Genomic DNA, 22,564 nt, shown 5'->3' on the forward strand with positions numbered 1-22,564 from the left:
TGCTTCCGTCGTCCTCAGGGAAGAAGAAGTGGAAGCAGACGTGTTGCATTCCGTCCTTCGTCATCTTCCTGTTCGTCCTGCTGTGTCTGGTGACCGGCATGTCCCTGCTGGCCGTGTTTAAGGTCAGTGTCTGGTGACCGTGTTTAACACCCTCCGCGCCATTGCCGTAGATCTAGGTCAATTGAAGCCTATTATTTAATAATACGCTCAACGGCATTGCCGTAGATCAGTGTTTCCCAACCTGTGTGTCGCGGAGCTTTGGTGCTCCGTTTGATGTGTCCAAGTGCTCCGCGTAATTTGACCGAAATTAAGTTATAGTGTTACTTTCTGTCAAATCAGGCGGCACACTAACTCTCCCCCGAAAGCAATATTATAGCCTATGGGCTGCAGGATTCTTATTGTTGCGTCGTCGATAACAACAACACGGAACAATAGACTCTAACGACCCTCGGTCATTGAAATGTTAATGCTTATATGCATGCAGAAGACGCTACATTTCGCTCCCTCTAGAAAGACTGGAGCGCGCAGAGCGCATATGCACGTAGACAGCAGACACATACAGTCCTAGGCTACATGTCCCGACTCAAACACGTAAAGTAAACGTGACGTTGTTGTGATTAAACATAATGTGCCACGAAAAATATATGTCCAAAATAGCTGTCCATAGATGTCCAAACATGGATCGCCTCGTTCGGCCAACAAAATATATCTCCCTCCCTCCACAGTGACCACAGAAGCTCAGTGATGCCTGATTTATTCTTCGTCGTACACGTGTTATGCTTGCGTGCTGAAAATGGCTGATCTACAAGCTCACAACGCGTTGCGGACGCAATACGTTGTGAGCTTGTCGATCAGCTATTTTCAGCACGTGGAAATAAGCAGGCTGTGAGAACTGAGACCCTTCACAATAAAAGCATGCAGCTTTCACAAGTTGGCCCATAATAAAGACAAGGAAAAGGATTAGGTGGAATTTCACATTGTATATGAGCAATTTTTTTAAACTGAGGCACTGTCTCTGTCCTTTTCTTTCTCTTTAAAGTTATTTGATGAGTGCTGTCATGTGTGTTTTTAAAAGTATATTTACTTTGACTATATATTTAATATATATTTTTAATATATATGTATATTTAATTGTATATACATGTATGTATATACATGACATGTATGTATGTATGTATGTATTTGGTTAGAATGGGTAGGGTTTAAAAAAAGGCAAGAATTTGCTCTGGTGCACTGGCCTAAAAGTGGGTCCTTAAAAACTGCTAAAACGTCTGAAATGTATGCATGTAGGTATGTATGTGTGTGTGTATTTTAAAAGGGGGGGGCCTTTTTGGTAAAAATCCCTGCCCGCCATACCTTCATATATTTAAAATGAGTCCAAAATAGGGTTACCAGTGAATGGCCAACTGCCTATTCACTGGGGACTATGCAAGGCAGAGGCGTCCACCCCCCTGAGTCCAAGTTTAAGCTAGACCGCATACCTAAACCATACTCTAAAACCCAATGGTAAAATGGATATAAAAAGGGACATTAATAAAACAACCTAAAACCAAACAGGAGTAAAAGTTCACAGCAAGGCCTGGATACCATTTATTTATTTTACATAAAAATGAACAGGAAGGGGATAAAAATCAACTTCTTTCATTAAGACCAGTGGGTGTTACAGTTTGTAATTTTTTTATCCATCTGTGTTCCATGAGTTTCCGCTGTCCACTGGTCCAACGGACTCCACATTCCAGACCTGAAATGATGAGGTTAGCGATAGGATGGGATTGAAAGTGTGTGTACAGAGTTGTGTGTATGTCTGCTCGTTGGATGTGATATAAGTGTTGTTTGAGGCGTGTTTCTAGTGTGTGTCCGGTTTCTCCTATGTAGTGTTTGTGACATTGTGTGCAGGTGATGATGTAGACTATATTGGGTGTGGTCAGAGACAGGGGATCCGTGATGGGGGAGGAAGTGTGACTATGGGGGTTATTGATGAATTTGCGGGGTTTGAAATGGAGTGTATGAGGCTGTGGGGGCTTGGGAGGTAAAGTGGAAAATTTGGAATGCACAAGGAGGTCACCCAGGTTCTTATTCCGTCTAAGTGCTGAAATTACTGAATGCGTTTGTAATGGGGGGTAGGATTGTTGTGTGGTGGTGAAATTCTGTTTAAATTTGTGGTGTAGTGGTTGGAGTGTATGTGAAAATGTGGTTATGAATGGGAGTAGTGTTGTAATGGTAGAGGAGCCGATGGCCTGGATGGTGGGAGAGGAAGAGTTAGAGGAGGGAAGACCTAGAGGAGAGGGTAATGTGTGGGCCCCGTCCAGGTCCGTCCCTGTCCCCGCGCTAGAGAGAGGCTGAGGTGGCTGGGGAAGAAGGCTAGGATTGAGGTTAGGGTGAGGAATGGGGGTGGGAGGGTTAGGGGTAGGAGGCAGAGTGTTTGTGGAGAGTGGCTGGGTGGGGGAGAGAGAGGCCAGGGCATTGCTCCTGATGGTACGCAAAAACCTTTTGCTGTAACCTCTCCTTCGGAGGACTGTAAAGAGTGTGTGTGTGGCCTGATTAAAGTGTTCCCTATTGGATGAAATCCTGAAAAACCGAATGATTTGTGATTTGATGATTCCTGCAAATGTGTGCTTTGGGTGGTAGCTGTGTTTATGGAGCAGTGCGTGTGTGTCTGTGTCCTTAAAATAAATTTTTGTCAGTAGTTGTTTATGTGTAGGATCTATTGTATGAAAAAATACGGTGGTGTCCAGGAAGTTAATCTCTGTTGGATGAATTATGTGTTTGATGGTTATGGAAGTATGGTGTGTGTTCAAAATCTGTAAAAATGTATCAAACTGTTGTAAGGTGTGTGGCCAGAGTCCTATGATGTCATCTAAAAATCTGAAATACATGGTAGGTTGTAGTGGACACTTTGCCAAGGCCTCTCTCTCCCACTCACTCATGTATATGTTAGCATAAGCGGGTGCAAATTTCTTGCCCATAGCTGTGCCCTCTATCTGTAAGTAATGTTTGTTATTAAATGTGAAGTCATTGCAATTAAGACTAAGTTCTAATAGTTGTAAAATGGCATTGTCTGGTCTAGTGTTGTCCGGGTGTGTCTGGAAAAGGTTTCTAACTGCCTGTAAGCCAGTGGCTGTATGTATGTTAGTGTAAAGGCTGTCAATGTCTATGGTGAAAATGTATGTGTGTGGTGGCACGGCTATGGGCTTGATTTTTTCCAGGAAATCATATGTGTCTCTTAAATAACTGGCGTGTATGGTGGAGAGGGGGTTGAGGAAGTGGTCTATGTATTGTGCTATGTGGTAGGACTCACTGCTGCATGTATGTATGTATGTATGTATGTATGTATGTATGTATGTATGTATGTATGTATGTATGTGTATGTATGTATATATACACCCCCCCCCCCTAGGTGTTCCCCGAGACTTTTAGGCTATGAAAAGTGTTCCCTGGGACAAAAAAGGTTGGGAAACACTGCCGTAGATCAATGGCAATTGCGCTTTTATAGCTCTTTCGACCGATCAAGCCATCATGCTACTTACTTCAGCATCGGGTAGCTACCTGTTGTTGTCATGACAATGGGTCGCCCATCTTAGATCGTCCTCGCCATAATAACCCATTCTATCTGTTTCTCTCAATCGCCTGTATCTCTTATTCCTTGTCCCAGATGGCATTTTTGGTCAAAACAACGTTTCTTTGATGGCACAGAGCCGGCGATGTGGAGCATTCCAGTGCCCCGGCATAGACCCATATTGTAAGCAAGGCCTGTCCAGGACCCGTTTCGCTTCCTAGTTTATGTTCACCTCCGGAAGTCTGGAAATTTGGCTTTTCAAAATAGGAGCTCAACTGGGAAAAATGCTGCCGTGAATTAGATTCTAATTTGTCAATAAATGCTAGCGGGCTCAGTGTCTGATGACCGTGTTTAAGGTCAGTGTCTGTGAACGTTTAAAAAAAAGCACCTCCTGGGTCAAACACTGTCGGCATTTATAAGACATTTGTAGAATCGTCCTCAGGTCTAAAGGACAGTGTCTGGTGACTGTCTTCAAAGTCAACGCGAGACCAATCAATCCCTAACTCCCTGCACCTGCAGGTGGAAGGGCGACAACCAAGGAGGTGATGGTGCTGCTGACCTTATAACCCTATGACCCTATATGACCTATGACCCCTTTGGCAGGTGGACGGGGACAACCAGGAAGTGAACGCGGTGCTGGTGTCCATGGCCAGCGTGGTGGGCCTGGCGGTGCTGCTGAACGTGCGGACGTGGTGGAGGGTCAGCGACTCTGTGCTCAACTCCCAGAGGAAGAGGCTGCACGGAGCCGCCAACAAGATGAGCAAGCTGAAGAGCGAGGGCTTCATGAAGGTATATACGACGCAGTGTTGATTTCGTCGACTGAGACGAAAACTTGCTCGTCGACTGCCTTTTTGAGTAAATGTACTGACGATTTCGTCAACAAATAAAAAAGTAGACGGAAATGTTAGGAAGGGACTAGTGGACAAGAGATCCAGTGTAAGTCATTTTGGTTGGTTGGTTGCATGCTGAAAATAGCTGATCTACAAGCTTGTAGATCGGCTATTTTCAGTGTCATTACGACGGCATCAAGGCCCGCCAAGTACATTTTCAATTCTGTACTTTTACTTGTAACAAAGTACTTCTAAATTGCAGTATTGGTACTTTTACTTAAGTAAAACAATTGAGTACTTTTCCCACCACTGTACGCGTCACTGCATTGGTGAATGGAGCCAAAACTGGAGCCAAAACAACTGGAACGAAATCTCCAGGCCACTTGCCTCACTCGCTCGCGGTCACTCCAGAATGGCAAATGATGGTACACGATTGGTCACATATTTCAGCAGGTCACCAATGTCACCGTAACACCACCATGCCTCCTCTCCTCTCCTCTCCTCTCCTCTCCTCTCCTCTCCTCTCCTCTCCTCTCCTCTCCTCTCCTCTCCTCTCCTCTCCTCTCCTCTCCTCTCCTCTCCTCTCCTCTCCTCTCCTCTCCTCTCCTCTCCTCTCCTCTCCTCTCCTCTCCTCTCCAGGTGTTGAAGAGCGAGGTGGAGTTGATGGCGCAGATGGCCAGGACCATCGATGGCTTCAGTCAGAACCAGACGCGTCTGGCGGTCATCATCGACGGCCTGGACTCCTGCGAACAGGACAAGGTTCTGCAGATGCTGGACACGGTGAGAGAGACAAGAGTGCCCTCTACAGGCCACAGCATTATATGTTTTTTTTTTATATTTGAATGGAATTCCCAAAATAGGGGGAATCTATTAGAACTGTGTCATATTAAGAACTGTGTTCCAAAAACAATCCCATATCACAATTCTAATCAAAACGAGCTTTATTTACGGCCGATAGCAGATCTACAAGCTCATAGCGCCCCACCGAGTGGCGCGCTATGAGCTTGTAGGTCTGCTATTTTTGATCTGTCCCCAGGGGAGGGGGGGTCTCCTCCCAGTGGGACTGTCATGCATCGTGAGACATGGCCAAAGCATTTCCGGGGGTCCCCGGCCAAAAACGTTGAGAACCCCCCTGCTCTAAAGCAGTGGTTCCCAAACATTTTCATGTCAAGGACCCCCAAATCAACATTTATTAGGCCATTTGGTTACAAATTATAATTTAGCTGGGTCCCCCCCTGGAACTCCCTCAAGTACCCCTGGCCCTGGGGGTCCCCGGGCACCACATTGTGAGAACCCCCCTGCTCTAAAGGATATGAGAAACCTCTGAATCAAACGGTGCTCCTTTCCCACTCTCCAAGGTGCGCGTGCTGTTCTCCAAGGGCCCGTTCATCTCCATCTTCGCCTCGGACCCGCACATCATCATCAAGGCCATTAACCAGAACCTGAACAGCGTGCTCCGGGACTCCAACATCAACGGCCACGACTACATGAGGAACATCGTCCACCTGCCCGTCTTCCTCAACAGCCGCGGGCTGAGCAGCGCCAAGAAGATGTGCGTCGCCACACCGCAGAACGGAGACGCCGGCAACCCTGACGGTATACGCTATATATAGCCTGCCGCATACTAGGGCATTCACTTCTAGTCATTTTTACTAGTTGACTAGTTGCCTAGTTTACTAGTCAACTAGTCGGGGGGAAAAAGATAAATATATAAAAAATAAATAAAAAGTACTACATTGTTTTAATTAAGTAAAAGTATATCAATACTGCAATTTAGAACTACTTCGTTACAAGTACAAGTACGGAATTGAAAAGGTACTTGAGTAAAAGTACAAAGGTATAGGCATCGAAATGTACTTAAAGTACTAATAGTAAAAGTACTCAAATTGCAGAATGTCCCATTTCACAAGTTCAAATGTGTACGAAATCTATTGAAAATAGCAGATCTACAAGCTCACAATGCATCGCGTTGCAACGCATTGTGAGCTTGTAGATCTGCTATTTTCAAATGGCCGAAATGTATAGGGTTGAAGAGGTTAATGTATGTTTTCTGATCAAAATTAAAACCTCCAAAAGTGACTAGTAATTAAATTTTTCAAATGATTGTAGTGGAGTAGTACAAATGTTGGCTCTGAGATGTAGTGGAGTAGAAGTAAAAGTACAGGAAATTGGAAATACTCAAGTACAGTACTAAAACTAGACCTATATTCAATTGTTTACAGGATCAATACAAGTAAATTCATACATGATAACCCTTCCAGAGTAGTAGCTTTTTCATATTTGCTATTATTTTGCATATTGTCATTTGCATATTTAAAAATGTAAAATTTGTAATACAATAAATCGTCTTCGTGTAAGTAAGTACTCATGAGGTCATAACAATCTAATATAGGTATGGTTTTGCACACTCGATGCATAATTAACATTCCAATTTTGGAACTCTGGCTCATGGACCAAAAATAACTGAACCAGTTCCCATTGGGAACCAACCGGTGGAAAAGGGGCCTCTGACTGTGCGACTGTGGCTCAGGAGGTAGAGCAGGTCGTCCAATGATCCGTGGGTCGGCGGTTTGAATCCCGGCTCCTCCTGTCCACATGTCGAAGTGTCCTTGGGCAAGACACTGAACCACAAATTGTTCCTGATGTGCTGATTGGTGCCTCGCATGGTTTCCGCCGCAATGTGTGTGTGAATGGGTGAATGAAATGCACTAAAGCACCTTGGATAAAGGCGTCTCTCACACACACACACACACACATACAGCACATACTCTAATTAAATGGATCCGTCTGTCTGTCTGTCTGTCTGTCTGCAGGCTGGCACGAGGAGTTAGACAGGAAACTGTCCCAGCACAGCCTTGGAGAGCTGACCAAGTTTGGCAGCAAGACCACACTGAACCGCAGGGTAAGTGTGCGTGCCTGCGTGTGTGTGTGCGTGGAATGGCGTGCGTTATTACAAAACATACATTAAACACTTCAGCCCTATATACATTTCAGGCCATTTGAAACTAGCCGTTCTACAAGCTCACAATGCGTTGCATCTACTATTTTCTAAAGATTTTTAGACATTTTTAAACTTGAAATGAGACATACTGCAAAATGAGTATAGGCCTACTTTGTACTGTTGGTACTTTAACACTGACTATGCTACCGACATGTATACAGTACACATCTTTTCTAATCAAACCGTGGTGGGGGGGCCTTGGACGTGTTTACACGTCTTCAGGTCCCTTTTAATGATATCAAACGAGATCGCTGTAATTCAATATACATATATATGTTTGGCCTTTCCTTCTTCAGCGATCCTAGAACTGTTTCGCTCATGGAGCCCGGAAGTGATGTAGTCCGGATCTGTAGTGTATAGGCCTACGCACACTACAGATATGTAGTGTATAGGCCTACGCACACTACAGAAATGTAGTGTATAGGCCTACGCACACTACAGAAATGTAGTGTATAGGCCTACGCACACTACAGATATGTAGTGTATAGGCCTACGCACACTACAGAAATGTAGTGTATAGGCCTACGCACACTACAGATATGTAGTGTATAGGCCTACGCACACTACATAGATGTAGTGTATAGACCTACGCACACTACAGATATGTAGTGTATAGGCCTACGCACACTACAGATATGTAGTGTATAGGCCTACGCACACTACATAGATGTAGTGTATAGACCTACGCACACTACAGATATGTAGTGTATAGGCCTACGCACACTACATAGATGTAGTGTATAGGCCTACGCACACTACAGATATGTAGTGTATAGGCCTACGCACACTACAGATATGTAGTGTATAGGCCTACGCACACTACAGAAATGTAGTGTATAGGCCTACGCACACTACAGAAATGTAGTGTATAGGCCTACGCACACTACAGAAATGTAGTGTATAGGCCTACGCACACTACAGATATGTAGTGTATAGGCCTACGCACACTACAGAAATGTAGTGTATAGGCCTACGCACACTACAGATATGTAGTGTATAGGCCTATGCACACTACAGATATGTAGTGTATAGGCCTACGCACACTACAGAAATGTAGTGTATAGGCCTACGCACACTACAGATATGTAGTGTATAGGCCTATGCACACTACAGATATGTAGTGTATAGGCCTACGCACACTACAGATATGTAGTGTATAGGCCTACGCACACTACAGATCTGTAGTGTATAGGCCTACGCACACTACAGAAATGTAGTGTATAGGCCTACGCACACTACAGATATGTAGTGTATAGGCCTACGCACACTACAGAAATGTAGTGTATAGGCCTACGCACACTACAGATATGTAGTGTATAGGCCTACGCACACTACAGATCTGTAGTGTATAGGCCTACGCACACTACAGATCTGTAGTGTATAGGCCTACGCACACTACAGATATGTAGTGTATAGGCTTGCGCACTACAGATCCGGACTACATCACTTCCGGCTCGTCGGGCAGAAGTGACCCTTCTTCGCTGCTTATTTCGCGGATTTCTCTGGCAATATAGCGCCACGATCTCGCCTAGAGGGGCTGGGCCGTATAAAATGTGGTAATAAAAGTTGTCTGTCTGCCTTGTCTGTCTGTCTGCCTGCCTGCCTGCCTGCCTGCCTGCCCGCCCGTCTGACCCGTACAGGACACGTACCGGCGTCGGCAGATGCAGCGCACGGTGACCAGGCAGATGAGCTTCGACCTGACCAAGCTGCTGGTGACGGAGGACTGGTTCAGCGACATCAGCCCTCAGACCATGCGGAGGCTGCTCAACATCGTCTCCGTCACGGGTCAGTCGACGCGCCTCCTTCTTTCCTGGTTTTATACCACCATTTTGAAACCCATTGTTTTCGCCCCCCGTGTCAATAATCGAATGTAATCCTGGGCGCTACCACTTCCTCTGCCAACCTGGGGGTGGGCAGAGGACTGACCTCATGCTTCCTTCTATGCATGAGGTCCAAAGTGACTAGTGACTAAAGTTTTCAAATGATTGTAGTGGAGTAGTACACATTTTGGCTCTGAGATGTAGTGGAGTAAAAGTACAGGAAATTGGAAATACTCCCCCTGTCAGGTGACAGGGGGACGTTTCCCCAGTCGGACGTAGCGCATGGAAGGAACACGTTATTCCGACCAGTTCCTTTCTCCTCCATCAGGCGCTCCGGCTGGCCAGGGAGAGGTAGTTTAGAGACCAGGATTACTGCATGTTTTTTTGTAAGGGTACCTACCCTAGGGGACACGGGGAGAACATGCAAACTCCCTTTCTTCGTTCTGTTATTTCTTCATCAGTGTTTGATTTTGTCGACTAATATACCGTGACATTTTTTTTTTCTTTTTGACTTAAAGTACGACTAAATATATTGACATTTTTGTCAACAAACTAAAATGTTAGGAAGGTACAAGTGTAAGTGATCCAGTGTAAGTAAAAGACACGTCATTTTACATTTGGTTGCATGCTGAAAATAGCAGACCTACGTACAAGCTCAGTTGTGAGCTTGCAGATCTGCTATTTGTGTAAAGTGTAAAATCAGTCATTACGACGGCATCAAGACATGACATGATGATTTTAGTCGACTAAATCAACTGTAGATTTAGTCAACTTAAATCTTATGATGTTTAGTCAACTAAAACTAGACTAAATTATTCCAGTTGCATGAAATGTGACTAAAACTAAATGAAAAGTATTCAAAAGACTATGAATAAAACTAAAATAAAAGTTTGCTGTCAAAATCAACACCGTTAGTAACAGCTTCTTTCAATTATATTATTTATTCGTGTCCGGGAAGCTTGGTCGGTCGAGCAGAGGTCTAGCGCATTGAAACGGGGACAGACTCTGGCTGATACCGACAATAAGCCTCTCTGACTTACTTACTAACCCCTTCTTTCTATTTAACAAATTAACTGCTCCTGGCGGAACGTTCCGTCAGAAGGAATCCAACTAGCAACTGCTTCTGGCGTAACTCCACATGTCCGCCTGCAGTCCCTCCTCTTACCACTAGGGCCCAGTGCTTCAACGTTGGAGAGCCTCACTGGGGCCTTGGTAAAAATGTGTACGTCACCAAGATTGGGGCAGCGTCTGAAAAGCTAGCGGCGACCATGTTTGATGTTTCTGGGATTTAAACTCAAGCCCACATGACTCAGAATAGAGTGACGGTGGTCTGTTTTTGTAAACATTGAGGTCGTTCTTGGCGAAAACATAGTGAACCAACACTGGGATGGATAGAAAGAACGTTGGGCTCGACATACCTGACAAGGACAAGGAAACACGGCTTAGATACTCTGTTGAACGTTATGTCTCTGCGCCGTACTAGCCTAGATCCGAGCCATCCTACGTATCTTTGTAAACTCGTCAATCTGGGTTCCTTGATGCCGTCTCCATGCTGGAAAGCTGAAACATCTCATTCCGTTTTCTGGCTCATTCCCTCGACGTGACCTGCTGTGGCACTTATGTACTGAGCAAGTCTGCGCCATTGTGAGTTTAAAAAAAGAACGTAATCAAGCACACAGGATAGTCGCTCAAAGTAAACAAACCAGACCATCCCAGAAGTATGGCGGCCGCTACCAGTGACACTGTGACACATATGTTGACGCCACCTCAGGCTTATGTTGGTACTCCCTATACAGGTGTTGTACTTTTCCAAAAATAATATTTCCAAATTTTCCAATATCCACATTCACCAGTTTGAAGCAGGCTTGTATGACACGTAACTACAGGCGGGGCTCACTGTATTTGCAATTTTGCACATCCAAAAATGCAGAAACCACACTATGTAAACACGCAAATCAGCTAACCAATCACAGGCAACAGGCATTCTGATTGGCCAATATGAGATGATGATGTACGATGATAAGAGTGCCCCTCACTTCACATGGGTGTGATTCTTTTTTTAAACATTACATCGGCATCGGCACTTACCGATACCGATTCCATAAACATTACAGAGACTTTTAGTTGTCACTGTACAATACTTTAAAAACAGTTGAATTGCTGATATCTGCACCGCCCTCGTTGAAAACAATGTATGTCAAACTCCAGCTTGTCGCTCTCGGGGGCTGCATGAACAGCACTCGAGCGCTGTTTTCTGACCCCTTAAAAACAAAGGTGATCGGGCCTTCTCTGTAGCTGCACCCTACACTATGGAATGATCTTCCATTCCACCCTGGAGATTGTTAAATCCAACTTGAAAACGTTTTAGTCTGGCTTTTAACACAGTTTGTCGTTTGCTGTTTTTGTTGTTGCTGTTATTTTGTTTTGCTTGGCTTGTTTTATGCTCCTATTATTGCACTAGCTGCGGGATAGACTACGGTCTATTTGTTATGCAAAGCACAACGGCTGTTGTCTTTAAATATGCTATATAAATATAAATAAATGTCACTTGACTTGACCTGAATGCGTGATAGGCACCCCCCCATCCAACGACCTTGAATTGTGCACGGCTGAGCTGGGGAGGCACACGCAGCGTCAAACCGAGGGAGGTTTTTGCTTGCCCGTGCCAACAGCTCTACGGTGCATTGAACTGTATTGTGTATACATAGATACACACACACACACACACACACACACACACGCACACACACACACACACACACACACACACACACACACACACACACATAGAACTGCGCTGAATGACTGCTGCTGCTCATTCCGACTTTCAGCTTCACTTTCTATGTGTGTTATGTCTATAATGAGGCCTGCAACATGCCTACAGCTGGGCTTGTGGACCGTCGTGTGTCGAAGTGTATATATACCATAGAACCATGAAAAGCACCACAAATTGTATGTGCTCACTGTCTGTCATCAGTTCTCTGTTAAAGGAGAATTCAACAACAAAACGCATGAATCATCACATGTACCCTGAATCAGCCTGTAATCCTGTCCCAGCATACATGTACCCTGAATCAGCCTGTAATCCTGTCCCAACACACATGTACCCTGAATCAGCCTATAATCCTGTCCCAAATGCATGTACCCTGAATCACTGAATCAGCCTGTAATCCTGTCCCAACATACATGCACCCTGAATCAGCCTATAATCCTGTCCCAACATACATGCACCCTGAATCAGCCTATAATCCTGTCCCAACATACATGTACCCTGAATCAGCCTATTATCCTGTCCCAACATACATGTACCCTGAATCAGCCTATTATCCTGTCCCAACATACATGTACCCTGAATCAGCCTATTATCCTGTCCCAACATACATGTACCCTGAATCAGCCTATTATCCTGTCCCAACATACATGTACCCTGAATCAGCCTATTATCCTGTCCCAACATACATGTACCCTGAATCAGCCTATAATCCTGTCCCAACATACATGCACCCTGAATCAGCCTGTAATCCTGTCCCAACATACATGTACCCTGAATCAGCCTGTAATCCTGTCCCAACATGCATGTACCCTGAATCAGCCTATTATCCTGTCCCAACATACATGTACCCTGAATCAGCCTATAATCCTGTCCCAACATACATGTACCCTGAATCAGCCTATAATCCTGTCCCAACATACATGCACCCTGAATCAGCCTATTATCCTGTCCCAACATACATGTACCCTGAATCAGCCTATTATCCTGTCCCAACATACATGCACCCTGAATCAGCCTATTATCCTGTCCCAACATACATGTACCCTGAATCAGCCTGTAATCCTGTCCCAACATACATGTACCCTGAATCAGCCTATTATCCTGTCCCAACATACATGCACCCTGAATCAGCCTATTATCCTGTCCCAACATACATGCACCCTGAATCAGCCTATTATCCTGTCCCAACATACATGCACCCTGAATCAGCCTATTATCCTGTCCCAACATACATGTACCCTGAATCAGCCTGTAATCCTGTCCCAACATACATGTACCCTGAATCAGCCTGTAATCCTGTCCCAACATACATGTACCCTGAATCAGCCTATTATCCTGTCCCAACATACATGTACCCTGAATCAGCCTGTAATCCTGTCCCAACATACATGTACCCTGAATCAGCCTATTATCCTGTCCCAACATACATGTACCCTGAATCAGCCTATTATCCTGTCCCAACATACATGTACCCTGAATCAGCCTATTATCCTGTCCCAACATACATGTACCCTGAATCAGCCTATAATCCTGTCCCAACATACATGCACCCTGAATCAGCCTATAATCCTGTCCCAACATACATGTACCCTGAATCAGCCTATAATCCTGTCCCAACATACATGTACCCTGAATCAGCCTGTAATCCTGTCCCAACATACATGTACCCTGAATCAGCCTATAATCCTGTCCCAACATACATGTACCCTGAATCAGCCTATTATCCTGTCCCAACATACATGTACCCTGAATCAGCCTATAATCCTGTCCCAACATACATGTACCCTGAATCAGCCTATAATCCTGTCCCAACATACATGTACCCTGAATCAGCCTATTATCCTGTCCCAACATACATGTACCCTGAATCAGCCTGTAATCCTGTCCCAACATACATGTACCCTGAATCAGCCTATAATCCTGTCCCAACATACATGCACCCTGAATCAGTCTATAATCCTGTCCCAACATACATGTACCCTGAATCAGCCTATTATCCTGTCCCAACATACATGTACCCTGAATCAGCCTATAATCAATGTTGACAGAGAACTGATCAATTTGTCCACAATGTTAAAGGAGTAATCCTTGACACCATAACTGCTTGTTTTCCATAGCTTAGCTAAGCTCCTAGGCAAAGCTATGCTAAAATAGGCCAAGCTAGGCTAAACTAAACTAAGCTGAGCTGGCATAGCAGGTAACATAGGCTTACATTAGCATTAGCCTTAATAACACAGGTATAAAGAAATGCAAGGCGTGGTCAGCCTGCATTCATTAAACAACTAAAAACAGCATGTTTCTTTAACAGAGCAACGCTTCACAGAGAACAACTCTCATAGCAACAGTGAGCAACAATTATCTGTACTTACAGAAGTAGTGATCGACTCTTAGCGGAGAAAGTGCGTTGCGTCGACACAAAGTCTGATATGATGACACCTTGGCTTTCACTGACCTTCTGCTCAGAGAAACCTTTCTGGTAGATTGACCACTGCAGGCCATCGGTTTATACCTGCAGTCCTGTGTGTGTGTGTGTGTGTGTGTGTGTGTGTGTGTGTGTGTGTGTGTGTGTGTGTGTGTGTGTGTGTGTGTGTGTGTGTGTGTGTGTGTGTGTGTGTGTGTGTGTGTGTGTGTGTGTGTGTGTGTGTGTGTGTGTGTGCAGAGGAAACATGGATAGATAAAATAGGGAGTTAAGATCACAGGACATGATGTGATCTATCTATCTATCTATCTATCTATCTATCTATCTATCTATCTATCTATCTATCTATCTATCTATCTATCTATCTATCTATCTATCTAGATACAGATCTTTATATGTGGTCAGATGTATGCAGGGTTGACCTCTGACCCCCTAGTGGTCAGTTCCTCTGCTGGACGCTTCTTTTCAGTAGTCAAAGCAGTAGAATTTGCATTAAGGGCCTTGCAAACGTGAAGCGAGGAACGCGGGCGTCGTTGCCTGGATCGACAGGTCTCCTCCAGGTCTGTTGAAGAGGGGCACAGCAACGCAAGAGTAAAACAAAACAGCTTAACATAATCCAGGTCTGGTGAGTCGCGGGTGTGTGCACGTAACGAGCACGCGCGCAACAAATTCACGTAAATGCACTTTACAGGCGCTTGCACTGTCGCATCGCAACTTCTCCGAGCAAAAATGCAGGTCTCACTGAAAATGAACTATAGGCGCGTTGTATCTCTCCTCGTTTGCAAGGCCCTTTATTCTAATCAGTGAATAAGACCCTGCAGGGAAAACATGCATTTTCAGAAAACCTTCAGGAAATGATCAGGGCAGCATGAAGAGTTAAAATCAGAGTGGTCGACTATCTTTTTTCACTGACGAAAACTAAATGTAAAGTAAATGAAAACTATAGCTATGCTGACTAAATCTAAGACTAAATATATGGACAATTTCGTCGACAAATAGAAACTAGATTAAAATGTTAGGAAGGGACTATAGTGGACAAGAGATCCAGTATGAGTCATTTTGAAGTTCACACCGCTCAGACATTCGTCGTAATCGGTCATTACGACGGCATCAAGCCCAAGGCCCGCCAAAATACATTTTAGTTGACTAAATCAACTGTAGATTTAGTCGACTAAAACTAGACTAACACTAAGACCAAGTCACTAAAGTGACTAAAATGTGACTAAAACTAAATGAAAGCTATTCAAAAGACTATGACTAAAACTAAAATCAAAATGTGCTGCCAAAAACAACACTGGTTGGAATGGAACGTCTGTAGGGTTGACCTCTGATCCCTGTGCTCCTGTCACTCCCCGGGAATCGAACTCGGGTCTCCCCGCGTGAAAGTCCGATATCTTACCCAGTAGACCAAAGGGATATCCCTATCGGAAAGACGGGAGATATTATACTTTTGAGGCCATCAAGCTGAGGCTCCGAGCCACTCTGCTATACACTCGGATGTCTGTAGTGTTGGCACCTTTCATAAAATGTACACTTATTAGGTGAAGGTGCGCTCTACTCAGGGAGTCAAGTTGAATGTCTCAGTAGCTTATGGGCAGTGGCGTGCACAGACATTTAGAGGGGCAGGTGCTCAAGTGAAAAAAGGGCACCTTGTGCAGCGCGTGGAACCGGCCAGTTGCCTTAAAGGAGAATTCCATGCTAGAAAACTTTCCTACTTTCCTTTCTTTGTAGTTGTTATGTCCCCACCAAACCGATCGGTTTGAAACGCCAAGGAAAGCTTATATGTGCCGAAACGCGTTCGTTTCTCTGGGTGGGGGATGTCGTATCATAATGGGGGAAAGATCGGTGAGAAACACTCCAAAATGAGGGATCTTCACGTTTTTCTCTTTTACTGTAACACGCAGGGCGTCTGCTGAGGGCCAACCAGATCAGCTTCAACTGGGACCGCCTGGCGTCGTGGATCAACCTGACGGAGCAGTGGCCCTACCGCACGTCCTGGCTCATCCTCTACCTGGAGGAGAACGACAGCGTGCCCGAGGGCGCCACGCTCAAAACCATCTACGAACGGTCAGAACAATATAACAATGTTTTGCCATTGACAATGAAAGGAGAAATTAGGTCAAATGTCTGCCTAAGGGTTTGAGGTCAGATGTAGAGTTGCTGGCCGGCTCCATATAGGCGGATAATAAATACCCCCACAGAGGCTGAAATTCACACAAATCAAAAATCTCTGGACTTGGCAATTAGCCTGTCGCTAAGTCCCACCCAAGCCCGTTCTTGGCCAATACCACGTTAGAAACGGTTACTAGGGTTAGGATCCTGGTCAAGCTTTCAATGCTGGTCAAAATGGTTTTGCAGTGTCAATAAATATATTTGCTGTACAGCATGTGTGGGTTTGTTTTCTTACCTTATGAGCAAACTAGTCCATTCCATGAATTATTTCGCTCCGTTGTGCAGTTTAATAGTAGCCTACATATTAGAAATAAGAATAGGCTCTCATTGACTTCCATTGTAACGGGGAAACAACTCTCAAACTCACTGTGTATTACAGTACTAATTATTAGCCTTAAGCCAAAAGTAGCGGGAAATAAGCAGACTTGGCAACCCTGACAAGTTTGCCTACAAAACGATCTGATTGGTCCAAATCTGTACACACACTCCTGAAGTATAGCCTCGGTCCCAGATTTACCATCCAGACCGTTGGATGTAAACAAAATAATGTATCTGATCTTGTCCACTTGTCGCAAACACCATACACAATTTTGGACGTGTTTGAGGGAGACGCTTTAGGAGAAATGTCTGGGACTGCAGCTGGGTGCATCTCAAACAGCATGGCGACTTGTTTACAAACGATCGAGGAACACCAGAACCGCTTCACTGTATATCTCCAACCAATATAGTTACTTTATAAATCTATCAAAAGACGAAAATAAAACGGCATGAGTTTCCCTGATGTCATAAACTGTCAGAATCAGCTTTTGTTGTGTTCGCTTATGTGCTAACTGACTGATTTTGAGAGCTGTTTCCCGTTACAATGGAAGTCAATGAGAGCCTATTTTTATAGATAGGTACTATTAAACTACACAAGTTACAACGGAGCGAAATAATTCATGGAATGGACTAGTTTGCTCATAACAGGTAAGAAAACAAACCCTCTTTCTGAGGTCCACTCCACACATGATGTGTACAGCAAATATATTTATTGACACTGCTTATAACCATTTTGACCAGCATTGCAAGCTTGACCAGGATCCAAACCTAGTAACCGTTGCTAACGTGGTATTGGCCAACAACAGGCTTGGGTGGGACTTAGCGACAGGCTAATTGTTAACAATTTTTAACATTATGACCTTTGACCTTTAACCCTAATAAAAGTAAAATAACTGTAATATATGTTTTTTTGTGATCATTAGAATGTCTAGATTATTATTTTATTAATTATTATAAATGTGCATAAAATGTGCACAACAAAAATATATATTTTTTTTTACATTATTTCCTCTGAAAAGTCCTAGTAGTAAAAAGTAGTAGTAAGGTTGAAAGTTTATTTGCAGGTAGAAATGAATCCGGGTTTTACAGGGCTAAGGGTCTCCATGATGTAACGAGATGTAGAGGCATGTCACGGGGCATGAACAAATATGGAGGTGTGATGTCACGAGGTGCGACCATTAGGGTTTAATGCCGGGATCCCGGGATTACGGGCCTCCCGGGTATAAATTCCCGGACATTTCTTCAGGACCCGTCATCCCGGAGGTTGTTGTTTTTTCATGTTAGAAATTACACTAAAGGAGTTTTCACACAGTGTGCATTCAAATGTCCAATCTGAACCCTCCCATCATTTTCAAACATGTTTGATGATATTTATATGGAATTATGGATCACACTCAAGGGCTGTAACGGGGAAGCCAGCGGGACCCAACGTAATTGTTGATGGCACGGGCGGTATTTAAATACCTGCGGGCGGGCACGGGCGGTCAAGATAAAATCAGTGAGACTCCTGCATATACTCCCGCAATTAACCAGATACAGAGCTTATACACTTTAGCAAAATATGAATGTCTGAGGAGAACGTATAATTTCCTGTCTGCGCTGGACAAGCACCGAGTCACTCTCTCCAGAACTGTGTTGGACATCTTCAGGCACACTCCCAAAGCTGCTGCACCTGTCAATCATTAGTAGCCTAATCAGTCTCTGTGAGAAGTGTATTTTACCCATAGAGTAGTAAAAGGAGGGTTTTACCGACGGGCGACGGAGCGAGGAGTTTCCTTTCCCTGTGATGGACATTGTCACTTCTAAACACCTTTTTGCTTTTGCCTGCATATTACTCAGCAATAACGTGAAACGGAACACAAACAAAGATGAGTATAGGCTACAATTTGTTTTATAATAACCACCAGCACGCAGCCCCTCTCTCTCTCTCTCTCTCTCTCTCTCTCTCTCTCTCTCTCTCTCTCTCTCTCTCTCTCAATATAATAATCACTAATCATCAGTGTGCTGTGCTGTGCACTGGGCGTGCTGGCTATTTTAACACCCAATTGGACTTTTCATAGTACAAAGCGGGATGATCACATTCTCTGCAGCGGAGAAGGGGACCCAGCAGCACTGCTCAAAGGGTGAAAGACCTATAGCTAATGTGAAAGAAAGACGTGAGGTCGTTTATTTCCCCCCCCCCCGTGCTTCGACAGTCACATTAGTGCAAACTCACGTCAAGTGTCACGTTTTCTGAATAGCGTAGTAGGCCTATAACATTATTCGTATTTTAATTTAATAATTTTATTGCAGGCTATATGTTCATATTTCGTTCAAATAAAACGTTTTAAACCAAAAAATAGGGGGGTGATGAGGTGTGATGTCACGAGGCGCGACCATACATGAAGGCGTGATGTCACGAGGCGCGACCATACATGGAGGCGTGATGTCACGAGGCGCGACCATACATGAAGGCGTGATGTCACGAGGCGCGACCATACATGAAGGCGTGATGTCACGAGGCGCGACCATACATGAAGGCGTGATGTCACGAGGCGCGACCATACATGAAGGCGTGATGTCACGAGGCGCGACCATACATGGAGGCGTGATGTCACGAGGCGCGACCATACATGGAGGTGTGGTGTCACGAGGCGCGACCATACATGGAGGTGTGATGTCACGAGGCACGACCATACATGGAGGTGTGATGTCACGAGGCGCGACCATACATGGAGGTGTGATGTCACGAGGCGCGACCATACATGGAGGTGTGATGTCACGAGGCGCGACCATACATGGAGGTGTGATGTCACGAGGCACGACCATACATGGAGGTGTGATGTCACGAGGCGCGACCATACATGGAGGCGTGATGTCACGAGGCACGACCATACATGGAGGTGTGATGTCACGAGGCGCGACCATACATGGAGGTGTGATGTCACGAGGCGCGACCATACATGAAGGTGTGATGTCACGAGGCGCGACCATACATGAAGGCGTGATGTCACGAGGCGCGACCATACATGGAGGTGTGATGTCACGAGGCACGACCATACATGGAGGTGTGATGTCACGAGGCGCGACCATACATGAAGGCGTGATGTCACGAGGCGCGACCATACATGAAGGTGTGATGTCACGAGGCGCGACCATACATGAAGGCGTGATGTCACGAGGCGCGACCATACATGAAGGTGTGATGTCACGAGGCACGACCATACATGGAGGTGTGATGTCACGAGGCGCGACCATATATGGAGGTGTGATGTCACGAGGCGCGACCATACATGGAGGTGTGATGTCACGAGGCACGACCATACATGGAGGTGTGATGTCACGAGGCACGACCATACATGGAGGTGTGATGTCACGAGGCGCGACCATACATGAAGGTGTGATGTCACGAGGCGCGACCATATATGGCAATTCTTGGAAATTAACTTGGATATTAACCCATTTAGACCCGAGCTCGATTCTACTAAATCTCGATTCTTCTAAATCCTGAAAGTTTTCTGAAACACCTGTTTCTATATCATTCTCACGATTCTTTCAAAATTAGCAGAAATAATGCTTAAAACACCAAAAGGGGTTCCTGCCAGCATTCATACATTACTTTAGATCTAGGATATGTCATTTGTTCTATTTGAGCATTTTTTGTAAAAGTAACTAAAAAGTAATACGTAATTTAATTATTGCTCTTGCTCAGCGATATGTAACGAGAGTAGTGCATTTAAAATGAAGGCAATGGGTAATGTAATCAAAAATAAAAGTAGCTCTCCCAACACTGGTCATCTTTAGACATGCAGTAGACATAATGTCACAGCTCAAAGTTGCATAAGTTATTCTCAAACTGTTTTCATTTCAAGGACCCCTAGTTTTTTTGTTTTGTTTTTAAAATTTTACACTGTAAACTTAATTCCTAGCTATGATTCTCTACTTTCATCTGAAATGAACAAAAAGGGGGGGGTTAGCTGCTTTAGCGGACAGTTTGAGGCTCCAATGGACTTAGGAGGTTTGGTTCAATATTGTCAAAATAACACGTAGACGTAAAGGGTGTTCAATAGCACTGATTCATGCAAATAAAAGAAAATCGCACCCATGTGAAGTGAGGGGTCATTAGTTGATTCGACCCCCCCAAGCCAAACCCATTGATGCTGAGTGCCAAGCAGGGAGGCATTGGGTCCCATTTTTACAGTCTTTTGTATGACCGATCGAACCCCGACCTCCGACTTTCAGGACGGACACTCTAACTCAGGGGTGCCCAGAAGGTAGATCACGATCTACCAGTAGATCACATGACATGCCCCGAAAGAATATTTCAATTCAATATTTGTGGGATCTGCCACTTGATTGATTGACATCAAAAAGGGGCCTCTCAGCTCAAATCCACAATGCAATATTTTCTTTTCAAGAGTGTTGCTGCATGTGCACAAACATCGGTAGCATTATTGAATTTATTAAATTAAATACAAAACATCACACCTGTGTGAACTGAGTGGTGCTCTCTCTCTCTCTCTCTCTCTCTCTCTCTCTCTCTCTCTCATTAGCAGGCAACAGTGCAACACTCTCTCTCTCTCTCTTTCTGGCACAACAGTGCCACGTTTGCCCCTACTGGTACTCTAAACGGACATAGTCACATTAGGACATAGGAACAACACCACTCAAAAAAACCTGACCTATTCCCATTTCTCCCGCTCTATTTCCCATTCCAAGTGCATTTGTCTTATATGTAATGCCAGCGCCCGTTATTCTAAAGCACCCTCAGGTACATATTGAAACTATTTTCAGCAATGGTGTTGTTGAGCTGGTCATTTTAAAAGTAGTTCTCAAGTAAAAAAAAGGTGGGTACCCCTGCTAGTCTAACTAACCACAAGGCCACTGAGCTGGTTCGAGCTTTTTGGCCAGTTTAGGGTATTGACAGCTTCAATGCACACGCAGTATCTGCAGATTATATACTCACATGCCGTGGATTCAGCAAAATGCTTTGTCCCCTTATGTTTTGTCCATGTTTTGCATATGCTAAAGTTCCCGAGATCCACTGTTTCAATGGACTCCTAATTAGGGCCGATTCATACTCCTATTTTACCGCTGTTTCGGCGCTGTAGTGCCAAAATGATTTCGGCTCATCAGACATTTTCAGTAGCACCGAAGAGCCGACTTTAGGACGGTACCCGCCCCCCCCCCGAACCTCAAATGACGTCAAATTGTAGGCTCTACAGTGCCAAACCGACTTTTATTCGGCTCTAAAATAGGAGTATGAATCGGCCCTTAGTCCCCATAGGATTCTGCGATCGCGGAATTTTCCGGGGATTTCTCGACCATCCGTGGGATACTAGAACGCCCGCGGAATACTAGAACGTCTGTGGAATTGTCGACCCTGTTTTTCATCCCGGGAATTTTCAATGGGGACATTTCCGGGAGGAAAGATCAGGGTGCGTCGCGGAGCGTCCGAAAAACATGACAACGTTACTTATCAGTACCAGTAGGTAGTACCAGTAGGCTAGGTAGTAGTTAATAGGTACTATAATAAACATTTGTGGTGAGGTGTCTGAGGAGTGAGGACACTTTCTTCACAGGGCTGGGGGACTATAGTTAGTGTGGCACATAAGGTCCCTCCTAATATCTGGTCCGACTTGAAACTGAATCTGTGTAAATGGTTCCTACTGAAACTGAATCTGTGTCCTGACAGA

At 44.7% G+C, this 22,564-nt stretch overlaps 1 protein-coding gene across 4 annotated transcripts in view; it reads left to right on the top strand.

The window, feature by feature from the left end:
• Positions 1–22,564, top strand: part of kidins220b (kinase D-interacting substrate 220b) — a 123,231-nt gene that overhangs the window by 51,656 nt on the left and 49,011 nt on the right. For all 4 annotated transcript variants that reach the window (XM_083790008.1, XM_083790006.1, XM_083790009.1 and 1 more), the window contains exons 17-23: positions 19–122; positions 4,160–4,345; positions 5,026–5,166; positions 5,745–5,982; positions 7,200–7,288; positions 9,028–9,172; positions 16,304–16,466. In XM_083790008.1, the coding sequence (XP_083646134.1) occupies positions 19–122; positions 4,160–4,345; positions 5,026–5,166; positions 5,745–5,982; positions 7,200–7,288; positions 9,028–9,172; positions 16,304–16,466 (1,066 nt within the window). The remainder of the gene's footprint in view (positions 1–18; positions 123–4,159; positions 4,346–5,025; positions 5,167–5,744; positions 5,983–7,199; positions 7,289–9,027; positions 9,173–16,303; positions 16,467–22,564) is intronic.

Source organism: Protomyctophum parallelum (assembly GCF_964188405.1).
Source record: "Protomyctophum parallelum genome assembly, chromosome: 19".
NCBI lineage: Eukaryota > Metazoa > Chordata > Actinopteri > Myctophiformes > Myctophidae > Protomyctophum > Protomyctophum parallelum.